We start from the raw sequence: 27,739 nt of genomic DNA, 5'->3' as shown, positions 1-27,739 counted from the left end.
ACTGCTTTTTGTATTTAATCAAGTTTTCTTAATCTGAAATTAAAATGTGTTTAATAATCGAAACATTTAATAAAAGCAGAAAATCCTTTTTCACAGCATGTTTATGCACTCCACTGCCAAAAGTGTGTCTTCACCCACACATCATCCACTGGAGGGATGTCACATTCTTACTCCATCATCTATCAGATGTCCGCCCATCCTTTACAGCTGCAACACCTTTAACTCTTCTGGGAAAAGTTTAACAAGATTCAGTATTTTTTGACCATTCTTCCAGAAGAACTACTGTGAGGTCAGACACTGATGTTGGACAAGAAGGCTCAACTCCGTCACCTCTCTAATTCATCCTACAGGTGTTCTATGATTGAGGTCTGCGGAATATATATTTCTCGACTGGACTTATTGTACAGCATGCATTAGGGGTACATGATATTAGAAAAAAGCTACAACACGCAATAAAATTGGTGAATGTTGCAGTAACGGGATAAATGAATCATTGAAATGTGTTCAAGTCATTCTGTTTTGGCTTCATAGCATGTAGTCATCTCTGCAGCTACTGGAAAAAATATTTCCATCTCAGCAAAGCTTTAATGAACTGCTGGGCCAAATGCTTTCTGCATTTATGTGACTATTCTAACATTTTGAACGGAATTTATTGAGATAGACCTGAAAAGGTACAGAGACGTAACTCTGCAGAGTCGAGCCCGGTCCGACTTTGCGGGGCACTGGAGGCATGAGGTGAAACCACACACACACCTGGCCCAGCAGCGCTGCTGACTGAGCTTGTCTTCACCCTTGTTAGCATCATCAGCACAGCGAGGACGAGTTGTCAGCATCTGTTTACACAGAGAAGGTCAGAGGATGGGGGTCATGTTGGATCTCCAAAACGGAGTCCAGTTCTGGGTTTCTGTGGAAGCACAGAGGAACCTGAGGGACATTAAAAACATTTACAGTGATTTTTGGAAGCTTTTTGTTGATTATCCAGATGTTTCTTTTCAACAGGACAGTCAGATTTGTATCAAAGGTTATTTTCCATCTCCTTTCTTAATTTGAATCTTGTTGATCTGCCTCCTCTACACCCACACAACAGGAATTATATCACTCTTGTGCTCGTGACCATAACTCCATCCTCCATTGGTCTTTCCCTCCTGGATCAATAGGATGAACATGTTCAGATGCTGCTTCTGATCTCCTTAGAGTCTGGCTTGATGTCATAGCAAAACAAAGGTTCTATTCCAGTAGAAGTTCAGGTGCAGAGGGGTCATTTTATTCCAGTTCGTGTTTGAATGCATCATGCTTTAAAAGACAATCAAGTCCCAGTTTACTGATCAGCACTGACCAGTCTGAGGATTTGGATACTTAAATGTTTTCAAACAAAATACCCAATATTCCTGTTGCACAATGTGGCGATAACAGAAAACACCAGCTTTCTGTTGGTCAATCACATAAAATCCTAATAAAAAGCCTGAGGTTTATGGTTATTATGTGACGCAATGTGAAAACGTTTAAAGGGTTTGAATAGTTTTGCATGGCAATGTAAATGTGTTTGTTGTGTGAGCTTGGTGTCATTTAGTTCTGGTGGGTTAACAGGGAGAGAGGGACTGGAACAGTGATGCTGAAGTCTGAAGTTTGCGCCTCCAGAGCTGATTACATGTCGGAGAAGCTCCCAGGTTTCTTGCCTCCACTGGGGCTGAAAGGTAAAGGTGTGTGCAGTCATGTCACATGTTGCTGCATCATGTCCTGGCTAAGATCCCTCAGAAAGATGAATGAACCATGCTGTTACATCATAATAAGCCCCAGTGTGCTTTGGGTTTTAATGGATCAAGACGCAGAGACGCTGATCATGCTCCGAACGTTCAGTACACACATTTCCAGAAGCTGTGACATCATGTGTGAGGTGCACCTCAGTTTATTCCTCATGATTTCAGCTGCGCCTGAATGTTACACGACTCAAATCTAAAAGATCTGAGTCACAACCTGAGTCCCTCTGTGTTCAATCTGCATGCACAAGAGCCAATAAGACAAAGCATCATTAAATCCATCTCCATGAGTCAATTCTGCGTTTCCTTCATTTCTGCTGGACCTTCTTTTTCTGCTCGCGTCTGCAGCGACGCAGACGCAGCGTGAGCTCCCACCGAGGTTAAAACCATTTCAGCTGCTGGTGAGAGCACTGTCCTTCAAACTGGCTTTCCACTGTTGCGTAGCAACAGAGGCTGCCGTGACCAGTGCTTCCCAGGAGCCACCAGTCGGCGTTACCAGTAAACCCAGAACACCTCTCAGCAGAAAGTCGTCTGCCTCAGACCACAGTGAGGACAGAGAGTTCTCAGCTGATGAAGATGTATTCAGGAGAACAAACCTACAGCTGAAACCAGGTATTTACATACGCTGTGTAAAAAGACACAGAACCTTACTGTTGGACACTAAATCTCATTATTTTAGAAATTTTGGAAAAGCCCAGATGATGTTGCCCTTTGGAAGCTTCTGGAGGCACACCTGGGGATGTCCTTTAAGGCAACACCTCAAATACTGCTTCCTTGTGTGACATCATGGAAAAATAAAAAGAAATTAGCCAAGATATCAGGAACATTAACCCAAAACTGGCGTTTTCTCCAGCTGCACGGAGAGTCTGCCCACCTCCAAACATACAACTGATGCTGCACACTGCCTGTCAGGTAGCTGAAGTAATGCTCCTACTCTCTTTGCATACACCAAAAAATTTGACTGTTGAAAATAAAGACAGCCAATCACTCCTATTACTTTTTACACAGAACATCTATGTTAAATCAGCTGACTGCAGGCTCTAGCAGAGTAGATAGCCCAACTAACCGACCAGCTAATATCAGGTTGTTATACTTGTGCTTCTTTGAAAGAACAAAACGTCAGAAAGGTAAGGATACTCTGTGCAATGCACACCTAAAAACTATAAACTTATTAAAAACTTATTAAATATAAAAAGTGTTTAATCTCCATTTTTGCTTCAGCTTATCTATCATGTGGGAGGTCATGGGAGGGGTTGATACACAAAGCAGAGCTGACTGAATTTTAAGGAGAGTCTGTGATTCAGAGATGACATGTTGTCTATCTTCTCCGCGTTACTACACACATTTGGATCACCAATGGAAACTGAAGGAACCAGTGCTTAACGAGAAGTAGTCCCAGTTTAGCTTCAGAACCAATCTGGTGGACTTCCACACCACATGATCCACCACGGTTTGTAAATTTTAACCAGTACACTGAATACTTCTCAGTCATGTGCACGCAACAGCCTCACTGGGATGTTCTAGGTCATATAGCTCATCGCCTACAGCCATTAAAAAAGTTATGCAATGTATTTCCAGTGTGTTTTCTTCAAAACAACTGGTGCTGCTTGCATGTTTTTGGCCAGCAATGATCAAGCAAAGAAAAACAAAAAGTAAGTTTACAGCATCTCTATGCTTGCACAAAACCTGTGAGAAGCTGCAAAGTTTGTAGCGATCAAAGATGAGCATAAGATCCAGAAACCAGACGATTTCGACAATTTAAAGAAGGGCTGCTTCACTGGCGGTGCAGGAATATCAACTTTAAACAATAATTTCAACTGGATCTGAAAACTAAAGGAGAGTGATTTAGCTAAAGAAGCTAACTCAGACTCAGCTCAGGTCAGGACGTCTGGTTTGCCATCTCCTCGTGCCCTCTCTGGTTTTGGTAAAAACACGGAAACACTCACGGTTTTTGGAGGTGCAGGGTGTGGGCGTGGTGGTTATTGGCAGCATTTGCTCTGTGCAGACGTTCCAGACGCTCCTTCTCCTTCTCCACAAAGTTTGTGTTCGTCCCGGTACTGGTGGAGGGCGCTCGGGTCAGCCGGCTGTGGGCCCGTGGCTGATCCCTGGGTGGGATTGGAGGAGGGGGCGGGGGTGGAGCCGGGCTGGTGGGGGAGCTTGGAGCTGGGATCTGGGTCGGTATGGAGATGGAGACTGGGTTTGCAGAGGCCAGAGGAGGGATGGGAGTGGCGGTGGTGGTGGTGCTGTTGTAGGAATGGTGGTGGTGCTGCTGCTGGTGGTGGTGGTGAGACTGGTGGCTGTGGTGGAGGGGGATGGAGGTGGGTGGCTGAGGGGGAGCCTGGCTGTTGTGGTGGTGATGGTTCTTGGTTGCTGTGCTGTGAGTTGGAGGCGGAGGAGGAGGCGGAAGGGGAGGCTCGAGAGGAGGAGCCGGGGGAGGCGGAGCAACAGGTTGCCGGTCCAAACGCAAGTCTTTGTTCTCTTGGCTGAGGCGGTCCAGTTGGACCTCCAGTTCCTCGATTCGGCGACGCTGGGTTTCAAGAAGCTTCTGCTGGCTCTCGATGATGTTGTTCAGTTCCAGGAGATACTCCACGGCCCGGTTAGGGCTTTCAGGATTGCCTTGACCTGGACCCTGATTGGCATCCATGACCTCAGGCTAAAGGCTGCAGAAACACCACAGTTAACTGGTTTAAAGTAAAGAGCCTGGATGGTGCTGGCTAGATGCCAGCTGACTGACACTGAGTGGAGCTAAATAAAAGCAAGCCCTAATCTACAAGCTAAAACTACACCCTGAGGCCCTGAGGCCTACACCTTCAGACAGGAAGTACCTTCACCCTCCCCCCCACCTGAGGTGAGTGGGGGGGAGAGGACTTTTCCCTCTTTGAGTTCTGATTTAAAAATCAAGATGGATCTCCTTCCTGTGTGCTCAAATCAGGGCGTTTTATGGAGAGGACAAGCATTCCCTGGCCCAGGTGTTCCCACCAGAGTGGATCTGACAGACACAGATTGTTCCTCAGCGGTTTGTTTGTGTTCCCGTTGGTCAGTAAATCTGCCGTATCCTCTCACTTATCTCCATCCAGAACATTAGCTTCCAGCAGCCAGACTGGAAGGGCCAGAGGATCTATCTGTCCCTCTGCGTCGGGGAACTGTATCATCTGCCTACAGAAGGTCCACAGCTCCTTTTTCATCCTGCAGAGGGAGCACAGTGTGCAACACTAAGTGTGCAGCGCTGAAACAAGTCACCTAATCACCGGCTTCCCTGCAGAGCCTCATAATGAAATCCTGAGACCAGGAACACTGCTCCAATGCTCCAACAGCTCTGAGTGAAGTCAAATAAAAAAAAACAACAAAACATAGACTGCAAAGGGCATCAGTCAAAAATCATCTTCTGATGTAGACGGAGGAGAAAGACTGAGTTTGGTCCATCCTGCAGTCAGTATGGAGCTGGACGGGATATCCAGAAGCTCACTTATAATCTCAGATCATGATCTTTTCCATGGATATGATGTGGCATCTGGGATCATCCCTTCAAATGGTGCTTCCACCTTCCTTTTCCTGCAGTCACATATGAAGGAAGAAGAAAGAAAAGGCAGATGAGAAGCAGAATCAACAGGAAATTAGACCCATGATGCTTTCCTAAAGTAGCTTCTGCACCAAACACCGGTTTCTTTAACCTCTTTCATTTTTTCTTCTCTGTTCTCACCAACTGATCTTTTCTCTTCTGCTGTTCTCCTTTCTCATCTCCAGCCCTCTGTTCTTTCTGGTCACATGCACCATTTCAGCCTTCAGTAAAAATAAAAATCCTCACATAAAATCAGCATCTCCTCCTACACTCCATCACTTTCCATCTCTACACGCCTCCCCATCTTTCTCCTTGTTTCCTTCAAACCTTCCAGCTTGTTTCATGTGCATCATTTCAACAGTGTCGAATGTCAAATATATTTATGCTGCACATTTAAAATCTGTTGAAGTTCACAAATATTGTTAAAATGGTAAGGGTGTAATGTTCAGGTAGAAAAACAGCGCTGTATTCATACACATGAAAACCGAACCGACAGGTTTGTGTCGAACTTTTTCGGTACGAATATGTGTACAGTTACACCCCTATTAAGTAGAGTCCACCAAATTTAATGCTGTTACACATGGTACTGGTGGCATCATGCTGTGGGGATGATTTTCTTTAGGGACAAGGAAGCTGCTTGGAGTTATTGTGAAAATGGATGAAGCAATCGTACAGCCAGAGCTACAAAGGAATGGTTTACATCAGAATCAGAATCAGCTTTATTGCCAAGTTTGTACATACAAACAAGGAATTTGACTCCGGTACACTTTGCTCTCTGGGTTTTTAAATATACTCGTACTCGTACTCATCGTCTTCCGCTCATCCGGGACCGGGTTGCGGGGGCAGCAGACTCAGCAGAGACGCCCAGACGTCCCTCTCTCCAGACACCTCCTCCAGGGGGAGCCCAAGGCGTTCCCAGGCCAGCCGAGAGACATAGTCCCTCCAGCGTGTCCTGGGCCGTCCCCTGGGCCTCCTCCCGGTGGGACGTGCCTGGAACACTTCCCGAGGAAGGCGTCCAGGAGGCATCCGGTATAGATGCCTGAGCCACCTCAACTGGCTCCTCTCGATGTGGAGGAGCAGCGGCTCTACTCCGAGCCCCTCCCGGCCACCCTACGGAGGAAGCTCATTTCAGCCGCTTGTATCCGGGATCTCGTTCTTTCGGTCATGACCCAAAGTTCATGGCCATAGGTGAGGGTAGAAACGTAGACCGACCGGTAAATTGAGAGCTTTGCTTTTTGGCTCAGCTCTCTCTTCACCACAACGGACCGGCACAGCGCCCCCATTACTGTGGCAGCTGCACCGATCTCCCGCTCCATTCTTCCCTCACTCGTGAACAAGACCCCGAGATACTTGAACTCCTCCACTTGAGGCATGAAATCCCCTCCAACCTGAAGAGGACAAGCCACTCTTTTCCGGTCGAGTACCATGACCTCGGACTTGGAGGAGCTGATCCTCATCCCAGCCGCTTCACACTCGGCTGCGAACCGCCACAGCGCATGCTGTAGGTCTTGGCTAGAGGGGGCCAGCAGGACCACGTCATCTGCAAAAAGAAGAGACGAAATCCACTGGTCCCCAAACCAGACCCCCTCCGGCCCTTGGCTGCGTCCAGAAATCCTGTCCATAAAAGTTATGAACAGGACCGGTGACAAAGGGCAGCCCTGCCGGAGTCCAACATGCACCGGGAACAGGTCCGACTTAGTGCCGGCAATGCAGACCAAACTCCTGCTCCGCTCGTACAGGGACCGGATGGCCCCTAATAAAGGGCCACCGATTCCATACTCCTGGAGCATCCCCCACAGGGCATCACGAGGGACACAGTCGAATGCCTTCTCCAGGTCCACAAAACACATGTGAACCGGTTGGGCAAACTCCCATGAACCCTCGAGCACCCTGTAGAGGGTATAGAGCTGGTCCAGTGTTCCACGGCCGGGACGAAAACCACACTGCTCCTCCTGAAGCCGAGGTTCGACTATCGGTCGGACTCTCCTCTCCAATACCCTGGCATAGCCCTTACCAGGGAGGCTGAGGAGTGTGATCCCCTTGTAGTTGGAACACACCCTCCGGTCCCCCTTCTTATGAAGGAGGACTACCACCCCAATCTGCCAGTCCAGAGGCACTGTCCCCGACCGCCACGCCATGTTGAAGAGGCGTTTCAACCATGACAGCCCTACAACATCCAGAGACTTGAGGTACTCAGGGCGGATCTCATCCAACCCCGAAGCCTTGCCACCGCTGAGCTTTTTAACCACCTCGGTGACTTCAGCCCGGGTGATGAAAGAGTCCAACCCCGAGTCCCCAGCCTCTGTTTCCACCACGGAATGCGTGATGGCAGGATTGAGGAGATCCTCGAAGTACTCCTTCCACCGCTCGATAATGTCCTCAGTCGAGGTCAGCAGTCTCCCACCCCCACTATAAACAGTGTTGGTGAAGCACTGCTTCCCCCTCCCGAGGTGCCGGACGGTTTGCCAGAATCGCTTCGAGGCCTACCGGTAGTCCTTCTCCATGGCCTCACCGAACTCCTCCCAGGCCCGAGTTTTTGCTTCTGCCACAGCCCGGGCCGCAGCACGCTTGGCCTCACAGTACCCGTCAGCCGCCTTAGGAGTTCCACAAGCAAACCACAGCCGATGGGACTCCCTCTTCAGCTTGACAGCATCCCTTACTGCTGGTGTCCACCACCGGGTTCTGGGATTGCTGCCGCGACAGGCACCGTAGACCTTACGGCCGCAGCTACGGGCAGCAGCATCGACAATAGATGTGGAGAACATGGTCCACTCGGACTCTATGTCTCCAACATCCCCCGGGATCTGGTCGAAGCTCTCCCGGAGGTGGGAGTTGAATACATCCCTGGCCGAGGGCTCCGCCAGGCACTGATGGACACCCTTATGTTTGGACATGGTGTTCGTTATGGACAATCCGTGACTAGCACATAAGTCCAATAACAAAACACCACTCGGATTCAGATCGGGGAGACCATTCCTCCCGATCACGCCTCTCCAGGTGTCACTGTCATTCCCAACGTGGGTGTTGAAGTCCCCCAGCAGAATAATGGAGTTCCCGGGAGGAGCACTATCCAGCACCCCCGACAGGGACGCCAAGAAGGCCGGGTATTCTGCACTACCACTCGGCCCGTAGGCTGAAATGATAGTCAGAGACCTCTCCCCAACCCGAAGGCACAGGGATACGACCCTCTCATCCACTGGGGTAAACCCCAACACGAGATGGCTGAGCTGGGGGACAACAAGCAAACCCACACCAACCTGCCGCCTCTCCCCGTGGGCCACTCCAGAGTAGAAGAGAGTCCAGCCCCTCTCAAGGAGATGGGTTCCAGAGCCCACGCTGTGCTTGGAGGCGAGCCCGACTATTTCTAGTCGATATCTCTCGACCTCCCGCACAAGCTCAGGCTCCTTCCCCCCCAGCGAGGTGACATTCCACGACCCTAGAGCCAGCCTAAGCATCCGGGGATCGGGCCACTGAGGTCTCCACCTTCGTCTGCCACCCAATCCTCTTTGTACCGGTCCCTCACGGTTCCCCCTGCAGGTGGTGGGCCCACTGGGGGATGGCCTCGCGTCTCTCATTTGGGCTTGGCCTGGCCGGGTCCCGCGAGGAGCAACCCGGCCACCAGGCGCTCTCCGACGAGTTCCGACCCCAGGCCTGGCTCCAGGGTGGGACCCCTGCTCCGCCGTACCGGGCGACATCACGTGACTCAATATTTTGGTCCTCATGAAGGATTCTTGAACCACTCATTGTCTGACCCATCACCTAGAGCCATGGGAGACCCTACCAGGGGCATTTAGGCCCCAGACAACATAGCCTCTAGGATCATTTGAGCACTCAAACCCCTCCACCACGTTAAGGTGGCGGTTTTAAATATATTTATGCATATATCTTTATGTCTTTAAATATACATATATACAAAGGTGCATTTGCAACTTCAGTATGCAGTTGTTTGGTACTCTATTAAATGTTCATCAGAGAAACAGCCTGTGGGAAGAAACTGTCTTTGTGGCGGCTGGTTTTAGTGAACAGTGCTCTGTAGTGGCAACCTGAAGGTAAAACTCTGAACAGTTTATGTGCAGGGTGTGTGGGGTCTGCAGAGATTTTGGCAGCTCTTTTCTTGACCATTGACCTGTATAACTCCTGGATGGAGGGAAGGTCAGCCCTGATGATTCTCTCTGCAGTCCTGATTATTTGTTGCAGTCTGGACCTGTCCTGTTTTGTGGATGAGCCAAACAACACTGAGATGGATGAAGACAGGATAGACTGAATGATGGCAGTGGAGAAGATGACCAGCAGCTCCTGTGGAAGGATGAACTTCTTGAGTGGCCTCAGGAAGTTCAGTCTCTGCTGGGCCTTCTTTCGAACAGTGTCTATGTGTTCCTAAGAACCTGAAGTGGTCCACAGCTGACACGGTGTTGTTGAAGATGGTGGGGGGGGGGGGGGGGGGTGTATCGGGGTGGTGTTCTCCTAAAGTCCACCCCCATTTCCACAGTCTTGAGTGGGTTGAGTTCAAGGTAGTTCTGACTGCACCAGTGTACCAGCCGATCCACCTGCTGTCTGTATGCAGACTCATCACCGTCTTGGAGCAGTCCAATGACGGTGGTGTCATCTGCAAACTTAAGGAGTTTCATGGACGAGTCCGGTGAGGGGCAGTCATTTGTGTACATCACAGTATTTTCATGTATTAGAGTGGCCCAGTCAAAGTACAGACCTAACCCTAATTGGAAATTCATACAAATAAAGAATAATGTTCACAGACATTTGTATCCATTCTGAGCTTAAACTAGTGTGATAAAGGTAGTTTTACAAAGTCCGGGGCGTTGATTATGAATGGAAGCCACAGCTTTCAGATTTTTACCAGTTGATCAGTTTACAAACCATGTTTTATCTTCCTTCTACTTCATGATTATACACTTTTTGTGATGAAGTTTGTGGTCATAAAATGTCAAAAAACAAAAAGTCAGGACAAGGCCCTGCATTCCCCGGACTCCTTCTGAGGGAAACCCATACTTCTTTGCTCAACTGCTCTAAAACCAGTGAAGAATCAGGTCCAGAACCAGCCATGTTTTACAACTGGATCCGGTTTGATGGAAAATCCCTTCATGACACACAGGGAAATTATTACACAAAAAATGTTTTTCCTTTAAGGAAACTTACTGACATCAACCCTTCAGAAACTCGTAGATAATCACGACCAGATCAGCTGGTTTAGAAGAAGAATTTTAACTGAAGATGCGGCACCATTACAATCCACACACACACTCACACACACACACACACCGCACAGAACCTGCTGGTCTCTATTGCAAAGCAGCCAAATCGTTTTAAGCTTTTATATCTTTTCCCATTAAGCACAGTCAATTATTCATGACTCACTAACTGACCACCATCCCTCCCTCTCTCAGCTCGTCATGCCAGGGTCTCTCGCCCTCCCTGTCTTTTTATCTGCATAATGTTAGAGTGGCCTATTTCAAAGACACCATGTAGGAGACACACAGAAGTAAACGTTGGTTTTATGTCACTGTTTAGTTTTTAAGACTCAGCAGCTTTTGATCTTTACTGATGTTTGAGTGGTTGATTCATTGCCTCAGTTATCAAGTCTTGAATTGATGCATTTTAAAAGAAAATAACAAAACAATGTTAAAATCTTATCCAGAGATATTAAGATATAAACAAAGCCAAGGCATAAAGGGCATCAGTGATGTTGATTTATATTTTTAATAAAAAGTTGCTAAGTGTTTGATATATAATATGCTTTTGTGACTTAATTTACATACATTGTTATTGCTGAAGAAGTAATTAGTTTGACAGAATCCACATTATTTATGTTCCTTAAAAAGTAAAAGTTTGTCTGGATAAAAATGGATGTATGGGTGCTGTGGTCCTGGATTAAAAAAGGGGACCTTTCACACCATTGACCACAAAGCAAGGGGACATATCATACTTTTATATCCTTCCTTGTCACACTTAAATCATTCATTTGTGGTGTATATAAAGTGGAACAGCAATGCTTTGGTCTGAACTCCTTATTCTTGTAGCTCCACAGGCTCCTCTTTTACCTGATCTGAGGTGCGTCCGAGAGCAACTCGTTTTGGTGATGTCTCTTTAAAATGCTACTGAGGCACTTCATACCCCGCCCCCCTCCAGGTCAAAGAGCACTCCAGTTATTTTGCAATCAGGGTGCTTATATTACTTAATATTTTATTAAATAACCATTTGGTCTTTCCAGTATTGTCCTAGCAATATCAGCCCAATATGGCAATGGTATTAGGACAATAGAGGAAAGAGGGAATCGAGCGCTGGCATTACTGAACAGCATAACTCTGTACACATATGGAATAAATTAACAACTTCTTAAACTATAAGAATTTATTAACAAAAATAATTCAACTCCAAGTTAGACATATTTAAATGAACAAACCGACATTCTGGGAGCCGTGGAAAAGAACGAAGTTCGGCCAGCAGTGTTTTTGTTTCAGTGGCTGCATGACATCACGGGATTCCAGCTGTGACTCCTCCTTCCTGGGCTGAGGTAGAAGAAGGTTCATTTAAAGGTGCAGAGAGGTTCCTACCAGCATCTTTGTGTACAGTTCATAGTCCATGTTGCATACATGTTTTTATCCATGACTGGAGGCAGAACACACTTCATCCTGTTTGGGCATTTTTGTAGTTTGATAACAAAGATACAATTATCTAGCAGTGCAGGAACAAAACAAAAACAGCAAAAACAATGCTAAACTGTTTATGTAATTATAATTAAAACACACAGTACGGTTCTGTCCCTCACATCAGCAGAAGAACCGATGCTACTGCTATCAGAACAATGACCAGACGTCATATCAACACAATAAATTAATGTCTAAAATAAAGACCAGGCACTTCGAAGAGGTTATGATGCTGGGGGACGGTGTTGTGAATTGTGTAACCGAACATTTGGACTTATCCTCTTGCAGTTTTGGCATAGTTCAGCTTGGGATACAAAATTCCAGCGAAAAATAAAAATGGCGGATACGCATAATTGGTTATCCGGAAGTCCATTACCTTGTTTAGTTCCTCTGGAGCAAATGGTGTGACGTAACAAATCAAAAAATGTAATAGAGGACAGAAAAACCGAATGATTTGAAAAATATAACCCAAACAGAATATAAAAATATCTACCCAGCACCTGGAGAGACTAAATTCAACTTTCTGAACTCCAAGTACACAACAAAATGTATTTAAGGGCTACAAAAGTGGATTTCGCATAATATGTCCCCTTAAAATTACCCTGTCTTTTTTTTATCAAATGCTTAAATTCAGTCATACTGTATGTAGCTGGCAGAGAAAAAGATTCACACAGGGACCACTTATATTATCCCAATGATCTTTCTAAAACTTGATTGATGTACAGCTATACCCAGGACATACTCTTTAATTTTGACACGACATAAAAAAGTGGTTGAGTAACTCCCGTATTATAGTAATTACAAATTAGACAGTTTGTATTCTCTTTTCCAAAGATCACTTTAATATCGAATACTCAGATTCCGTTTTCTTTCTGGTAGATGAAGAATTTAGTCAAACTTGTCTGTTTGGGCTGCACGGTGGTGCAGGTGGTAGCACTGTTGCCTTGCAGCAAGAAGGTCCTGGGTTCAATTCCCAGCTGAGGGTCTTTCTGCATGTAGTTTGCATGTTCTCCCCATGGATGCGTGGGTTCTCACCTGGTACTCTAGCTTCCTCTCACAGTCCAAAGACATGCCTGTTAGGTTAATTGGTCACTCTAAATTGCCCTTAGGTGTGTGAATGAGTGTGTTGTTTGTGTGTTGCCCTGCGATGGACTGGCAACCTGTCCAGGGTGTACCCCGCCTGTTGCCCATAGACTGCTGGAGAAAGGCACCAGCTCCCCACGACCCACTATGGAATAAGGGGTAGAAAATGACTGACAGTTTGTATTCTCTTTTCCAAAGATCACTTTAATATCGAATACACACATTCCATTTTCTTTCTGGTAGATGAAGAATTTAGTCAAACCTGTCTGGAGTCTAAAGGTTCAGATTTGAAACAGAGAGGGCTGATGGTTTGAAAGAGTGGTAAAGGAAGCCATCTTTGTTGACTAGAAAAGTGCAATGAAAACTCAGTCCATTTACCATTTATTAGGTTTCAGGTGAAACAACTCACACCAAACAAGAGACTAACAAATCGAGGGAGGGACGGGTGGATTGTCTTTTGCATATGACTTGAAATGCTCCTAGAAAGATGGGCCTTCATGTGCTTAAAAACAGCAGCTCCAGGTTGCTTAACTGCGAGCCTCCAGAACTGACAAAGACTCCTCGATAGAAAAACTGAGCGAAGGTCTGGTTGCCTTCAATTTAAGCAATTTGTAGTTTCCAAGATCCAGATGACTGAGAATCTGCACACACAACAATTCAAACTAACTTTGAAATGTAGTCCCTGCTGACGTGTAGCTTAAAGAAAGGTTGTTTGGGCCCAACAGGCCTGGAGGCTTCATTAGGACACAGGCAGGATAAATCATCAGTGCTTCACACATCTCTAATGGCTCTTTTCCATTCACTTTCCAGCAACGCACAACTCCACTGTACTCAGCACGAAACCTAGGACAGCCATCAGTCTGTTCATGTCACATGTTGGCACTGCTCAGTCCCAACAGGACCAGCTACTGAGCAGGTACTAGGAAAAGCCAGTAATGGAAACGATGCTGAAAAGGGCTGAGTGGAATGGAGCACGGCAAATGGAGCCCATGGAAAAGAGGCTCGTGTGTTTGTATGTTCTCAGAAGCAGAGACAGTCTCCTCTCCAGGCTGATAAGGTCTGAAAAGCCTGCAGGGACTTACTGTATCTTCTGTTTAGAAAGCATTAAAATAAATCTTTTACTGCAATACCATAATCATTAACTGGGAAATCTAGTGATGAAAATAACCTTTAAGTTCTCAACAGTTATTCAGTGGGAAAAACCTTCCTCTTTTGGAAATAACTGAATAACAGAATAAACCAGAAAATGTATGTTGCAGGTCTCGGCATAGAGAAACAACCTGACATTTCAAACACCGCCATGTTTTACCAAGGCTCATTGTGGGACAATGGGCTTCTTCTTCATCTTCAGCTGGTGCCTCACAACTGCCTTGTGGTAGGCAATACAGGAAGAAACTTGTTTGCCAGAACTAGAGGTGTAAGGAGATCTTGTAGCATGAGATCTCGCGATATTAAAATGCCACATCATTTCTTGTCAAAGGGAAGTTTGTCTCATGATGTCAGCATCGGACTTCTTCTGGTGAAGTAATCCTTTTTCATTTCCATAAGTCTTTAATATGGAGGTGAGTGCCTAAAGTTTAACATCCTGCTACTTTTCATGCATCCCTTCTCTATCACACCTGAATGAAATAGCTGCATTCCCTCATCACTATTCAGGCATTCAGTTCAGAGGCCTGAGAACGAGCTATTCATTTGATCCATGCCTGTTGGAGAAGGGGTGCATCTAAAAGTTGCAGGACAGTAGCTCTTGAGGACCGGACCTGGGCTCAGTTAGTTTACACCAATGAGGCACAATGTAATGGCTAGATGACTGGATCAGAGCATCTCCAAAAAGGCACTCCTGTTGGGTGTTCCTGGTCTGTATCTATTTAAAGTGATCCAAGGAAAGACTTGTGGAGAACCAGTAACAGGGTCTTGGGAAGCCAGGGCTCATCAATGCATTTTGGGAGGCAATACCTAAAGATTCTGCTGCCACAAGTGATGTACAGTCATGGTACCCAAGGCTCTTTGTAAAAACTAATTTCCAACATGAAGCAATGTATAGTTGTCTTATTTCCGAACTCTTGAAATAATTTTAGTGGTTTAAGGCAGCATGCAAACACTAGCGTTGAGTTTAGCTCAATAGAAACTCAATATCGTTCCCTTCTGGTCACCCAAGGAGCTGGTTCTACATCAACCCAGTGTTTTCCCACTGTCAGAGCGAAGGTGAAATATTTTCTGGATGGCCACAAGTTGCTTGGTGTAGAGGGTTGTTATCTCTGGTCATTATGATCTACTTCAAGAGGACATGTACATGGAGCTCTGCAGGTCATATTCTGTATGCTGTACATCTCACCCATCCCTGTGTTTTCCCACTTTATCAAAGAAAGCATTCTGAGCTGTAGCTGTGGTTGTTTATTGGTGTTAGGGAGCACATTACTTTGGTATCCTTTGATTAGGTAATTTAAGATATCTTATGTCACATAGTTGAAATTGATATTTGCATGCATGCTTTTATGCAAAGTGTCCAGTATGTGCTTAAGTCTCAAAGTATGATTCTGAGCTCATTTTTAGGTGCCCTGTTTATAAAACCTTATAGGTTCACCTCCACATCCGCTACTGCCAACTAACCCCAGATCTTATCACATGTCACTGGATGCCACAGCACACCTTCAGGGGTAAAACTAGTACTGGGTTATTGTGCAGTCAAAACAAAATCATTAAACAAGCTTTGACCTATTTGTGAAAAACAAAAGATGATTCTTACTGTAGCAAGGCCTGTCATCCCCGGATTTGACCTTTAACCTGCAACAAGGACTGCTTGTCTACAGGTCTTCTCACAATTTCTTTTTAAAACCAGAATTCGAGTCAAAAAGAATTATGGCCTCAGGGACCCACAGGATCTCCAAAACAAGGGAAGCATGTAAGCTTGGAAGGTCAAGTTGTTTTCCTAAATCCTGGACAGTGCCTGTTATGCCTCTCAAAAATGGAACTGAAAAACACGTTTCATTAAAGTTTTGACTGCCCCTCAGATTAAAGTAGGTTTTATAACTCAAAATATGGCCATAAAACTTTAGGCATCTGGTGGATTGATAAACTAATGGTGCATGTTTGGTTTTAGTTGAAATAATATTCTGGATGTACAATAAATTAACTCTTTATTAACAGCTTGTGAGTTGGAATTTGTGTTGTGTCTTTGTTCATTTGCTATACTATATATAGATTACAATTTAACCCAAATTTTCCTCCCTAAGCCCTTGGCCTCAAGGACAGTGAAAGTCCACCAACCGGTCCACCAACAGAAGTGAGAAAAGGTTATTCCCTCTGAAGTGTTTCAGACCATCAAACAAATATTAAGATAGCTTGAGTAAATACAAAATGCCATTTACAGATGCTGATTTCATTTACTAAGAGAAAAAAGTTATCCTATTAAATAAGTGATCCCCCTAAACCATAATAAATGGTTGAATAACTGGTTGTTTCACCCTTGGCAGCAACAACCATCATCATGTGTTTGTGATAACTTGTAATGAGTCATTTTACATCCTTGTGGAAGAAATCTGACCCACTCTGCTTTGCTGAATTGATTCAATTCAGAAAGATTAGTGTGTTTATACATGAACAACCTACTTAAGGTCAAATCCCAACACTTTGACTAGACCACTCCATGAACATCATTTTATTATCTATGTTTTTATCCATTTTGAGAAGGACCTGCTGGTGTTCTGTGGATCTTTGTCGTGGTGCATAAAGTTCATTTAAACTTAACTGAGGGTCAGACAGTTTCCTTCACGGTTTTCTGCTACAGAGCAGAGTTCATGGTTCCAACAATTACAGCGAGTCCTCGAGGTCCTGAGGACGGTCACACAACCACCACCATGTTTGGCAGAAGGTTTGATGATGTTTTCCTGTTAGTTTTACACCAGATGCAACAGGAACCACGGCTTCCAAAAGGCTCAACTGTTGTCTTGTTGGCCCACAGAATGTTTCCCAAACGTTTTGGGAATCATCAAAATGTTTTTTGGCCAATGTGAGACGGGCTTTTGTGATTTATGTCACCAGTCGTGGTTTTCATAATTTTTTAACTAGATTAACTGAAGTCCATTTTGAACATAACATAGAGCTGTTACTGTAAAACATCTCTGTTGGTTATATATTATTATATGTTATTATATATATGTTTTTCTTATTTCTGAATCTGATTCTGTTGGGATGTTTAACAATAATTTAAGATTACTTTAAAATTACTGCATTTTAAAACCACGAAATTCTCTGTAATGCTCTCTGTAGGGGTCCAAGAAACAACATTTTATCCTAATTTTTCTAATTTTAAACTAAAATGAATCTGCATCCCACACTGCAGCAGCCAGTATTAGGTGTGTAGGTGGGTTATCAGCTGCATTCTTCTCATGATCCTTTATACAATCTGGCTCTAATTTAACAGCAGCGCCACTATTTTAACTGCCCGGTTTTTACGGTCACGTTATCTGCCAAACCAACGCAGTTGCTCATACAACCCACGCGTCATTTACACACAACCTCCCTCCATCTGCACCGACACATGCATGTGAAGCGGTTATCACAGGCAGCACATGCACGTTCTGCACACAGCGGCCTATATAGCCAACAGTTAGATGACACACATGTAAGCGCTCACACAAAGACACGATGCAGCATTTAGAAACAGCCAACAGAATTACTAAAGAAAAATAAAACTCAATCAGGAGATAGAGTCTCACAGGTTTCAGCAGCTCCTGCAGAGGTGATGGAGGGATGAAGGTGGAGGAGGATTATTGATCCAAGCTCATTCTACTTTCCCCTCCTTCGCTGCTTCTGCTGTCACCATCATCTCCTCCAGAAATAAAAAAACAGCTGCTTCCACTCCACGGTTTTCCTCTCTTCTTTGTGATCAGATGGAGATCAGTTCAATGCCCCCTTCATATTCCCTCTTCCTCTTCATGTATTCCTCTCTTCAGGCCACTGCTGCAGGCCAGGCTCCTTCTCTCCTTCTCTTCTACCTCCTTCTGCCGAGTCAATCGCTTTCTAATTATCATTCCTCAGCGTCTGACAGCCGAACAATCCGCTGCAGCAGGGCTGATGATCCCTGCCGTCCTCACGAGCGTGTGAACGGACGACGTCTCGGTTATTATCAGAGACGAAACATGAGGGGAGTACGGGGGGGTTGGGGGTTGGTTTTCTTCCTCTGCTACGTTGCCGTAAAAGAAGATGAGGAGGTGTTGAGTCCAGATGGATGGATGGATGTGTAGAAGTGTTGGAACAGTGAAGGGAAAGGAGGGAGGCGTTGTGGTGGCAGAGAGGAACATGAACTGTTGCACAGTAAAACTGGTTTACTGCACAAGCAGCAACATTATCCTTATAACACTAGAGGAATTCAGGTCTACACCTTCTGTAAACTTTAAGAAAATATTGATATATTTTATCAAAAAACTAAATAAACCTTATATGGATTGATGCCCCTGTGAGCCATTGAAAAGACTTGAAGAGGCCAGAGCTGCACAAAACATTCAATTGTAATCATTGCAATATCAATGTACAATATGCAATTAGTGGGAAATGCATTCAAACTCTGCCTGCTAGTAATATACATCAATAAAGCATAATATTATGACCAGCATGGGCGCCCTGAATGTTCCGCAGCCATGCATCCCCATACCCAACAAACTGTGATGAACTGTGTACTCTGATACCTTCCTGAAAGAAGGGTAAATAGACTGGACCAGTACAAAACACTGTTCTGATCATACCGACGACTCAAAGTTCTTTTACACTACAGCCACATTCACTCAGCTGCACTCTCAATGCTCCCGGGTGCATATACAGATACAGAGATCAGGAGGCAACTTGGGTAAAGTGCCTTGGCCAAGGGTGCGTCAACACGTGGTTGGGGAAGCCTCTGATTGGACTACTCTTCCTGCTGAGCCACAGCTGGTCCAGAACCAGCATTGACATCTGTAGCAATCTGAGCTACATTGGTGTGTTTCTTGGAGACCCTTTGCTTTCAATGAGATTTATGTTTCACTGGCTCTTCTCTGTTCCTTCCTTGGACCACTTTGGACGGATACTGACCACTGCAGACCAGGAACGGCCAAAAGGGGTACAGGTTTGGAGATACTCTGACACAGTTCTCAAGCCTTCACAACTTGCCCCTGATCAAGCTTCCTCAAATCGTTCGTTTCCTATTTTTCCTCCCTCTAACATCAACTTTAACAAAATATTTACTTGTTGCCTAATATAGCCCACCCAATAATAGGGCTTGGCAAGACATTTGAAAATGACACAATAACAAGTGTCGATATAAATTGCATTTTTTTATAATAATAATAATCATGTTGGTCATTGCACATGTACATTACAACAAAATTTGTCCTTTGCATTTAACCCATCCCTTATAGGGAGCAGTGGGCTGCCATTGTGCGGCCGGGGAGCATTCTGGGGCTAAGGGTCTTGCTCAGGGACCCAGAGTGGTAATCTGTGGGATACGAACCTGGCCCCTTGTGTCCCCTCTGGAACACAAACCTCCTAGTGACAGAAGCCACTAGCGTTTTGTGGACGCTGCAGCTTGACTGAGAAATGTACAAAAGCAGGAGGGAAAACCTAGGAGCCTGTGGGCTTCTGCAGGACTGACGCTGAGGCTGAGCATGCTGTATGCCAGGAAATGATGAATGAGGAGCAGGGTTGGTCTTCAGTTGTATGAAGATGTTATTTCCAAACAAATGAGTTGGATAATGAACATTTTATTTTGAGCTCTCGCTGCCTTTGTACGAATGGATCTTTTGGTTTTAGGACTTTCTTTGGAAACACTAAAGTTATGAATATATGGTATTATATAATATAGAGCCAAGACTTAAGTACTTATTCTGTTTGTTTATACCAAGGGCAGAACTTTTAGGACATTTTCATCAATTTTGTTCAATTTTACATTATTTGTCAAATCATCCTCCTCAACTGCAAGTCTGCTTACCTTTCTAAAATTGGTATAGCTCTCTTCTTCCTTAAATTTTACTTATCTGATAGAGAACTGTTATCCATTAATAACCTATTAATTAATAACATTAATAACATTGATAATTCTCTCACAGCATCAGTCAATCAAGGCTGTTTACTTGGACCACTATTCTTTTTTTATACATATAATCCAAATAATTTGTGATGATTTTCTCTAATTTTGTTTATGTGCAAATAATAATAAACACATCTAGATCACGAAAATGTTCAGTCTGCTTCATCAACTTTCTGTAGGATACCAAAGCCTGGATGTCTGTAAACTTACTGAAACAGACCAGCAACAAAACTGAATTCCAAATTGTGAATGAGTCAATCACATCGAAGTAACTCAATGAGTTTAGACACCTAGACAAAGTGAAGACAACTTGCTTAAGTTCAACTCGAGCATCAGAAAAGGGGCGAAAGGGGATTTAAGTTAAATGATTGTCAGTGCTGGACAGGCCGGTCTGAGTATTTTTGGAACTATTGATCTATTGGCATTTTCTTGCATAGTTCACGAAGAACAGAAATATCCATTTACTGTAGCTGGAGTTGTGCAGACAAAAATACCTCGATGGAGTAAGAGGACAACAGCAACAGTAGTTTAAATGAACATGTTACAACCTAAGGTATGCGAAATACAATGTCACAACAAACCGATGGACTACAGCAGCAGACGGCCACACTGGGTGCATCTCCTGTCCGATAAGAACAGGAAAGTAAGGTCAAAATCTGGTGTACACAATACGAAAGATTGGACCCATCCTGCCTTGTACCAGCGATTCAGGTTGCTGCTGCCGGTGTAATGACTGGGGGAGTCTAACAGAGCACCTCTGTAATGTAGTGGAACAGGAGATTTGCATAAGGAATATGCAGGCAGCAAATCCGCAGCAACTGTGTGATGCTATTCATGTCATATGGACCAAAACCTTGTTGGTGCAGCGAAGAATTAAGGCAGTTCTGATGGTATAAAATAAAATGGCTGCTGAGTGTATGTGTAGATACTATTCATATTACTATCTTCAATTTAATGGATTAGTTGGTTTCTGCAGCAGATTAAATTGTTTGCCGGTACTGACATGAAGATCTCAATCCCGAAAAGCACTGAAGTGATGTGACAAAAAGATCTGCCGGCAAAACAGCAACAAACTGATCAAAGGTCTCATGGAAGAGTGTGAACCCTCACAGCTGATGTAGTTGTACTGGTACAACATTCTGGTAAAATCCACTCCAACACACCCTCAGCCTACTGTGGGTAAGGTACTGACTGCTGAGAACTAATCCACAGTACCTTCCTGTCTCTGTTTTCTATGTCTTTTACCACATTATTTTTCCTCATCATTTGCTTTGCATGCCTTTATCACTCATTGCTTAGTTTTTCCCTTTTTTAGGAATTTTTTTCTCAATCATAGTTTTTTTTTTCTCTGTCAGCAACTTTATCAACTTTACATTCTTACATTTACTGAAGCTGTACACACGGCAAACAGTTAAACCATTAAAAATGACGCTTGTGCATCATTCTGACATAATGTTAATAATCAGAGGTTGGTAGCCTACAGCCCTGCGCTGATCTGCAGACTAAATGGTATAAACCGGAATCACATATGTGGTGATAAATGCTTGGCAGACAAATGCTGAATATCTCGGGCTTTCCTCCACTGTGTGGGGACCTCACTAAACTCGCACAAGGCTCCAAGAGGCCCTCAAACATCATCCCAGAAATAATCAACACTGCAGAGTCCGAGACGGATCCCAGGTCTGTTGATGGGGGGATGGCTTGAATTTAAAGGTTTGACTCTATTTCTGCAGCGTGTGTGTGTGTGTGTGTGTGTAAGGGAGAGAAAGAGACCAATTAACCGTCAGCGCTAATTAAGGCAGAGAAACCAGGCTCGTTCAAAAAACCGGAACCGGTAAATTTAAAGCTCGTCAGTAAAGAAATAAAACCCACAGAGGACTAAGTTGGTATTTTCTGACGTGCGCGGACCATCACGCAGATAACCCACGGACGTTGACCGTGAAGAAGCGCTTAGGGTTCGGTCTGAGGAGAACTCACCTCTGGCTGCTGCTCGGTTTCTATCCGCTGCTGGGAAACAAAAATAATCCCAATCACACACAACCTCCATCTGTCACCATCATCCGCTGCTGGGAGCTGTGGCCGCAGACTGCTGCAAAGATCCTCTGCTCCTGACAGGATGCTCCACTCTGCCTGAGCTGCTGCTGCTGATCGGGACACTGCGTTAAAGGGATAGTTCGGGACATTTCACAAGGCTCTGTTAAAACATTGGAAGCCGCCATAAAACAATACCAGTTTCTACTGCAAATATATGTTATGTATCTTTCAACCGTTGTCAGTCAGATTGCCCAGATTCAATCGTGTCTTCCTGTTTTGTAAAAACACTGTCTATATACATATTTACATATTGTACGCACAAATTTGGCAGATAAGCTAATTCTTATCTTTGAGAAGGTTATTTACACAGAAAATGGAGGTTGGAGGCAGCGCGCCACCAATGATCTTCCCATGTGAAACTAGTAGCTAGAAAAGGACACGCAAAGTGTCTCCAATTAGAGTAACTGTCCTATGTAAAATATAAGCAGCAGAGAAAAAAACCTTCACATAAGATGGAAATAATCTATTAATTAAACTGTCATTGTAGTTTGTGTTTATGGTTAGTGGAAAGAGTCAGGGTAAGGATAAAATTCACATTATAGGGCATGAGAGCAAATTACTTGTAAAACTGAGAATATATATATATGTGCCTAAAGCAGAAATGCTCATTTAAAATTTAATAAAATATTGTTTGCATCAAGATGATAAAAATTTGCTTTTATTTAACTGACCCCATGACCCGAACCAACTAATCTGAGACTTGTCTACTGCAGGGAGATAACACAGGCAAAAGAGAGCAAGTCATTATGCTTAATTTAGAAACTAACCAAAATTGAAAACTTGATTCTAGATGAATTTGCACACTAATCTCCACATCTAACAGAAGTTTTTTTATTTTCTCTGTTAACTGAACTGGAACTGTAAGATCAGCTGATGACCAATGATGAACACTGTCTCTACTCTAATCATCAGCCAGATCTGATCATAAAACCAGCCGATAATTTATCTTAAACAGATAAATGACTGATTTCCTTTATTGAACTGTTACTCCTCACGTATTTTTCATTAAAAGTCTTCTAGAGAGCAAAGTTGTTTAATCAGAATCAGAATAGTGAAGTGGTCTGAAAACAACATAAGAGTAAGACCTCACTGTTTGTTTCCTACCTCAGGAGGCTCTTCATCAGCCTCCTGAAACTGCACCAGCAGCAGATCCCCCTTCCCTCACTTCTGTTTTCATCCCTTCTTCCTAATCCTGTTTCCCTCACAAAGCCAGACCCATCTTCTCCTTCCTGATTCTCTTAATTTCTTCATTTCTAAGGTTTCAGATGTGCCTGATAATTACAAATTAAGAATAGTTTGTGCTTAAAGTAATGAAAGTATCATTTCTGTTTAATGAAAACTTGAGATGCTTTAAATGTGTTTCAGTTTTGGGGCAAACAATCTCAATGATAAGTCTGTTTTAGGTAGTCTTAAAATAACAATAAAAACTTATTAAAATGTATTAATTATAACAAATTATTATGGGAAAATGTTCATTTATTTACATATATAGATTTGAGGAGGATGTTATGCTTTTTTTCTTCTTGAGATCTTTGGTTTTTATGTGACAGGCAAAATTAATAAAGAAATAAATCTCATTATCTACTCTAACGTCACAGAAATGAGTCTCCATGTCTGAGATGTCCACTGGTCTGAGATACTTTCATTTCCAGTACTAACAACTCCCTCCTTTAAAAAGGATGTGTTAAAAGCATTATAGTAAATTCGGGACGGTAAGCGAGGGAAAAATGTTAGAAAACTGCAGCGTTTTTCCGTATGAGTGTAACTGTTGCAGTAAAAGATTCATTTCTTTACTCAGCTGTCAAGTTGCAAAGTTTCTGACCGCAGCAGCATAACATCTAATGATGAAAAAATGTATTTAAACACTAACAGATATTAGAAAAGACCAGGACCAAACAACACACAGAGTTAGATCAGTCACAAAGAAAATGCCAGTCCAGAAAATAATCTTTCACATGAACTGATTTTATCATTTGTTTTATAAATTATTATAATTTTGATTATTATATATAGCAAAGCTATCCTAACACAAGAAATAGATCCTTAGTAGCTTCCATAGTGTAAAATGAGTAAGTAGTGAATTTATTCGCAAGAAAAATGTCCTAACTAGATGTTTCACTTCACTTCAAAGTCAGTGTTAGAAATGTTCTTAATCTTCATTCTGTGATTTTCTCAGTTTCAGTGAACAACCTGCAGTACAACTTTTGCTCTGCTGAGCAAAAATCCCCCAAATCTACAAAATGTTTGAACAATAACACGATTCGGCGGCACATTGAGTTGTGCATTTAACAAGGTAATATGGACAGAATGCTGCACAAGCTTTATCTTATTATTAGATTTAGCAGATTCTCTGTTGCTTACTGTTAAACTTCGGGTGGTGATAACTTTTGTATTTCTAATTTAATACAGATAATTTTAAATTTATATTTTCTTTTTGTTAGCATTGAAGTAAAATGTTGATTTGCATACTTTTTGAAACCAGACACAAACAGGTGTTTTAGCATGAATAGCAATATTAATTCATTAAATTTATATTTAAATAAAAGTGAGTTAAGAAAGGAAAACAGCTGCAATGCTTTTTCTCGCTGCAGTGTAATTTTGATTTTCTCTCAACTATCTTTAGATGTTTTTTCTCATAACCCTTCTCTCCTCCTCACTCTCTGTTCAGCACTGACTTCCACCTACTCACTCTGCAGAGAAGAAGTAAAAAATTAAACATTCAGCCTTAAACAAGATTCAGTTTTCTGATACTGTGAAGTTTACTTCCGAAAAAGGAAAAAGTATACCTCCAGAAATAAAATGTACTGCACTCCACGGTAGATGCTATACGGTGGCCGGGAGGTGCAAAACACTTTTACAAGTACCGAAACAAATTTACATTTCAGAAAATCAACCGGACTCTATTATAGAGCGTGTTTTTGGAATGATGGCTGTTAAAGCGCTGGGCTCCCACACCTTGTCTTGTCCTCTTCTAGGGAGTGATGAGGGGGAGTGGATATTGGAGGCATGGGTACCCTCCATCAGCAAGGATAAAATACCCTGGAGGAGGATAAACTGTACAGTGGGCTGTGGCGGAGCACCGTAGAGTCATGCACTGACCCAGGCCAGCCCACATACGTGTCAATAAAATGGCTCCGATGGTCAGAAACTGCTTGCAGGATTATGGAAGGGAAGAGTTTCCTGTTCCTGCTAACCTCTGCAAAAGTCACCAAATCAGTTTCACTATCTTGGGCGGATTAAATAAACATAACACAGCATATTCTGTTACTACAGACAGGTCTGAGCCAGGTCCGGCCTCAGGTCAGCACTGGTGGCACAAAAAGGTGTGGGCCAGGTCCGGTAATGATGGCACTGTCTGTATGCCAGCATGCCACATTTGGGCTGATAGTGGTTTGGCCCATGTGGTCCAGATTTGTTCGTGCCAGATGAGTTTATGTTACGCCCATCTGGCAGGCAGATGAACCACAGGTTTGTACCCTTTCAAATGTTTTTTTATTATTACTCGTACTATTTTATTCTGTTACATTTGATATTGAATGTGATCCAGCCTCGATATTTGCTAAATTGATTGCAGAGTTTACCTTTTTCATCTAATATTGAAAGAGATCTGATTCAAAACAAATGTTTCCTATAACATGGTATCACTGTTGTTGAGGCATGTTTAATCTCAGCTGAATATGACCCATGTCATTATTACATGGCTTGGTTAGGGTATACATTTGGTGGCAGTACTGAAACTGTTCTGGACCAGAACAGGGCCACCACTATTTTCTGCCCATAGAGCCATCTTTATTTGGGGTACGTGGGCCGAGTGTAAACTGCATTGTATGGGCCAGAACCGGGCCAGGTCAGTTTTGCTACTTGGGTGTGTATCTATAATGAAAGTACATTTCATAAAGATGAACGGGTCAATGTTTTTTTTATTGCAGGGAAAAACACTCTGGCTTCAAATTTAAAGTTATGATTTTATCTCTTTTTTTAGTCTATTTAAAGCCACCTTCAGGCTTTTCACGCCCACAGCAATCACATGCAGATCGCTTGACCTGAACGCACAGAGGTTATGTGATTTACTGCCTCTTAAAGTGCTGCCATTTTGCTCAGAATTTGGTGCAGCATTTAAATGTGGACAATTGGCTCAGATTTCTAGAAGCTCGGAGAAGCTGGAGTATTGTTTTAATGTCATTGTTAGTTTCTGCAGTGAGAAACTCAGCTGCTCTCTTGTCCACCCCCTCACATATTCATATCAGCAGAATTACAGAAAGTATAATTAGTTGGAGCGATTAGTGGGAGGATGAGGTGTGTGACTGGATGTGATGCCATGATTTATACAGTATGAACATAGGGGTGTTTATATATTATAATATGTGGGTTGGTCTGCAGGGAGCAAGCAGAAAAGGAGATTCACAACCGAGATTCTCCCTCCAGCAACTATACATATGGAAGTGTCTGTATCCTTGATCTGTGATTCAGTTTCAAAGTTTGAAGAACGTAAACACATAAAGTAGATCTATCAAAACAGAACCATGGCCAAGAAGCACCAGAGAATAAACGTCAAATAAAACCTTTTACAGCTTAAAGTTCTCCTGTTGCCTGTAGCTGGTTCATTAACTAATCCTCCATGCTTTCAGTTTTAGGAATATGTAACGTGTAGCTCTAACATGCCTCTGACTGTGGAGGCCGAGGCATCCTCCCAGCCCTTCAAGCTATTGGATCAGCCAAAGTCGGTCCTTCATTTCTGCACCTCTGAACCCAGGTCGGCGTGTGGGCTGCAAAGCTGCTGTGTGGGAAACAGCTCTGTGCACTTACAGTCGACATCCAACGCAAAACATACAGCAGATATACAGCCGAGGTGAACTGTGTGTTTTCAGGTTCTTCAGACTCAGTGTTTCTCTCTTTTCAATACTTTCCATAAAAGGGGGTATTCATCGTGGGAGGGTGGACAGGCAGGTGAAAGGTTCGCAGAAGCAGGTGAACCAAAACTCTAGAAACCTGGATCCAGGAAGGAGGCAGAGTGGAGACTCACAGCCGAGACGTCGAGGCTTGAATTTCCTTGAATTAACCAGAGGCACAAAAAATCCATAGAATCTCCAGTAAAAAACATCTTCCTAAGAGGCAGAGGAGAAAACACAAAAGGTCAGGAGAACAGTTGAAATAACTGCAGAGCAACAGAGGTCTAGCTGTTTACCACACTATGTGAGACAATGAGCTGACGCCTCCCTCTGGTTCTCCACTCCTCTTAAAGCCCAGGTTGATTGCTCCCTGATGAGCAACAGCTGCACAGAAGCACCTGCCAGTCACACCCTGAGTGGAAGGAGAGAAACACAGCACATAAAATACAGACTGCACCCAGCCTGCACACAACCACCGTGGATATGACACTGTGGGTACACTGATGGCTTCGCTACTGAAGGTGGGATGGTAGATAAAGAAATATCATCTCAGTTAATGTCTCACCTGTAAGCCTGTTTATCCTAATTTATATTTTCCCCGATTCTCTAATTAATTTAAGAAAACTGTTGGTGGT

The 27,739-nt window shown here is 43.6% G+C and overlaps 1 protein-coding gene and 1 long non-coding RNA gene across 3 annotated transcripts in view; both read right to left on the bottom strand.

Annotated features, from left to right (window-relative positions):
* LOC124875484 (pollen-specific leucine-rich repeat extensin-like protein 2) overlaps window positions 1–22,226 on the bottom strand; it is a 59,189-nt gene extending 36,963 nt beyond the window's left edge. The window contains exons 1-2 of one of the 2 annotated variants that reach the window (XM_047377699.1): window positions 22,099–22,226; window positions 3,704–5,309 (exon numbers count right to left, since the gene is read on the bottom strand). In XM_047377699.1, the coding sequence (XP_047233655.1) occupies window positions 3,704–4,401 (698 nt within the window). In that variant the 5' untranslated portion in view covers window positions 4,402–5,309; window positions 22,099–22,226. Of the gene's footprint in view, window positions 1–3,703; window positions 5,310–17,779; window positions 18,190–22,098 lie in introns of those variants that run through there. The other variant, XM_047377690.1, reaches the window with a different exon arrangement.
* Window positions 22,227–25,860: 3,634 nt separating this feature from the next.
* LOC124875066 lies at window positions 25,861–27,480 on the bottom strand. Its single transcript, XR_007039961.1, has 2 exons — window positions 27,401–27,480; window positions 25,861–27,320 (listed from the first exon to the last, which is right to left on the bottom strand). It is a non-coding gene; the product is annotated as an uncharacterized LOC124875066 (long non-coding RNA).
* Window positions 27,481–27,739: the final 259 nt, after the last annotated feature.

Source organism: Girardinichthys multiradiatus, chromosome 1 (assembly GCF_021462225.1).
Source record: "Girardinichthys multiradiatus isolate DD_20200921_A chromosome 1, DD_fGirMul_XY1, whole genome shotgun sequence".
NCBI classification, from domain to species: domain Eukaryota; kingdom Metazoa; phylum Chordata; class Actinopteri; order Cyprinodontiformes; family Goodeidae; genus Girardinichthys; species Girardinichthys multiradiatus.
This window is presented reverse-complemented; position numbering and strand designations above follow the sequence as displayed.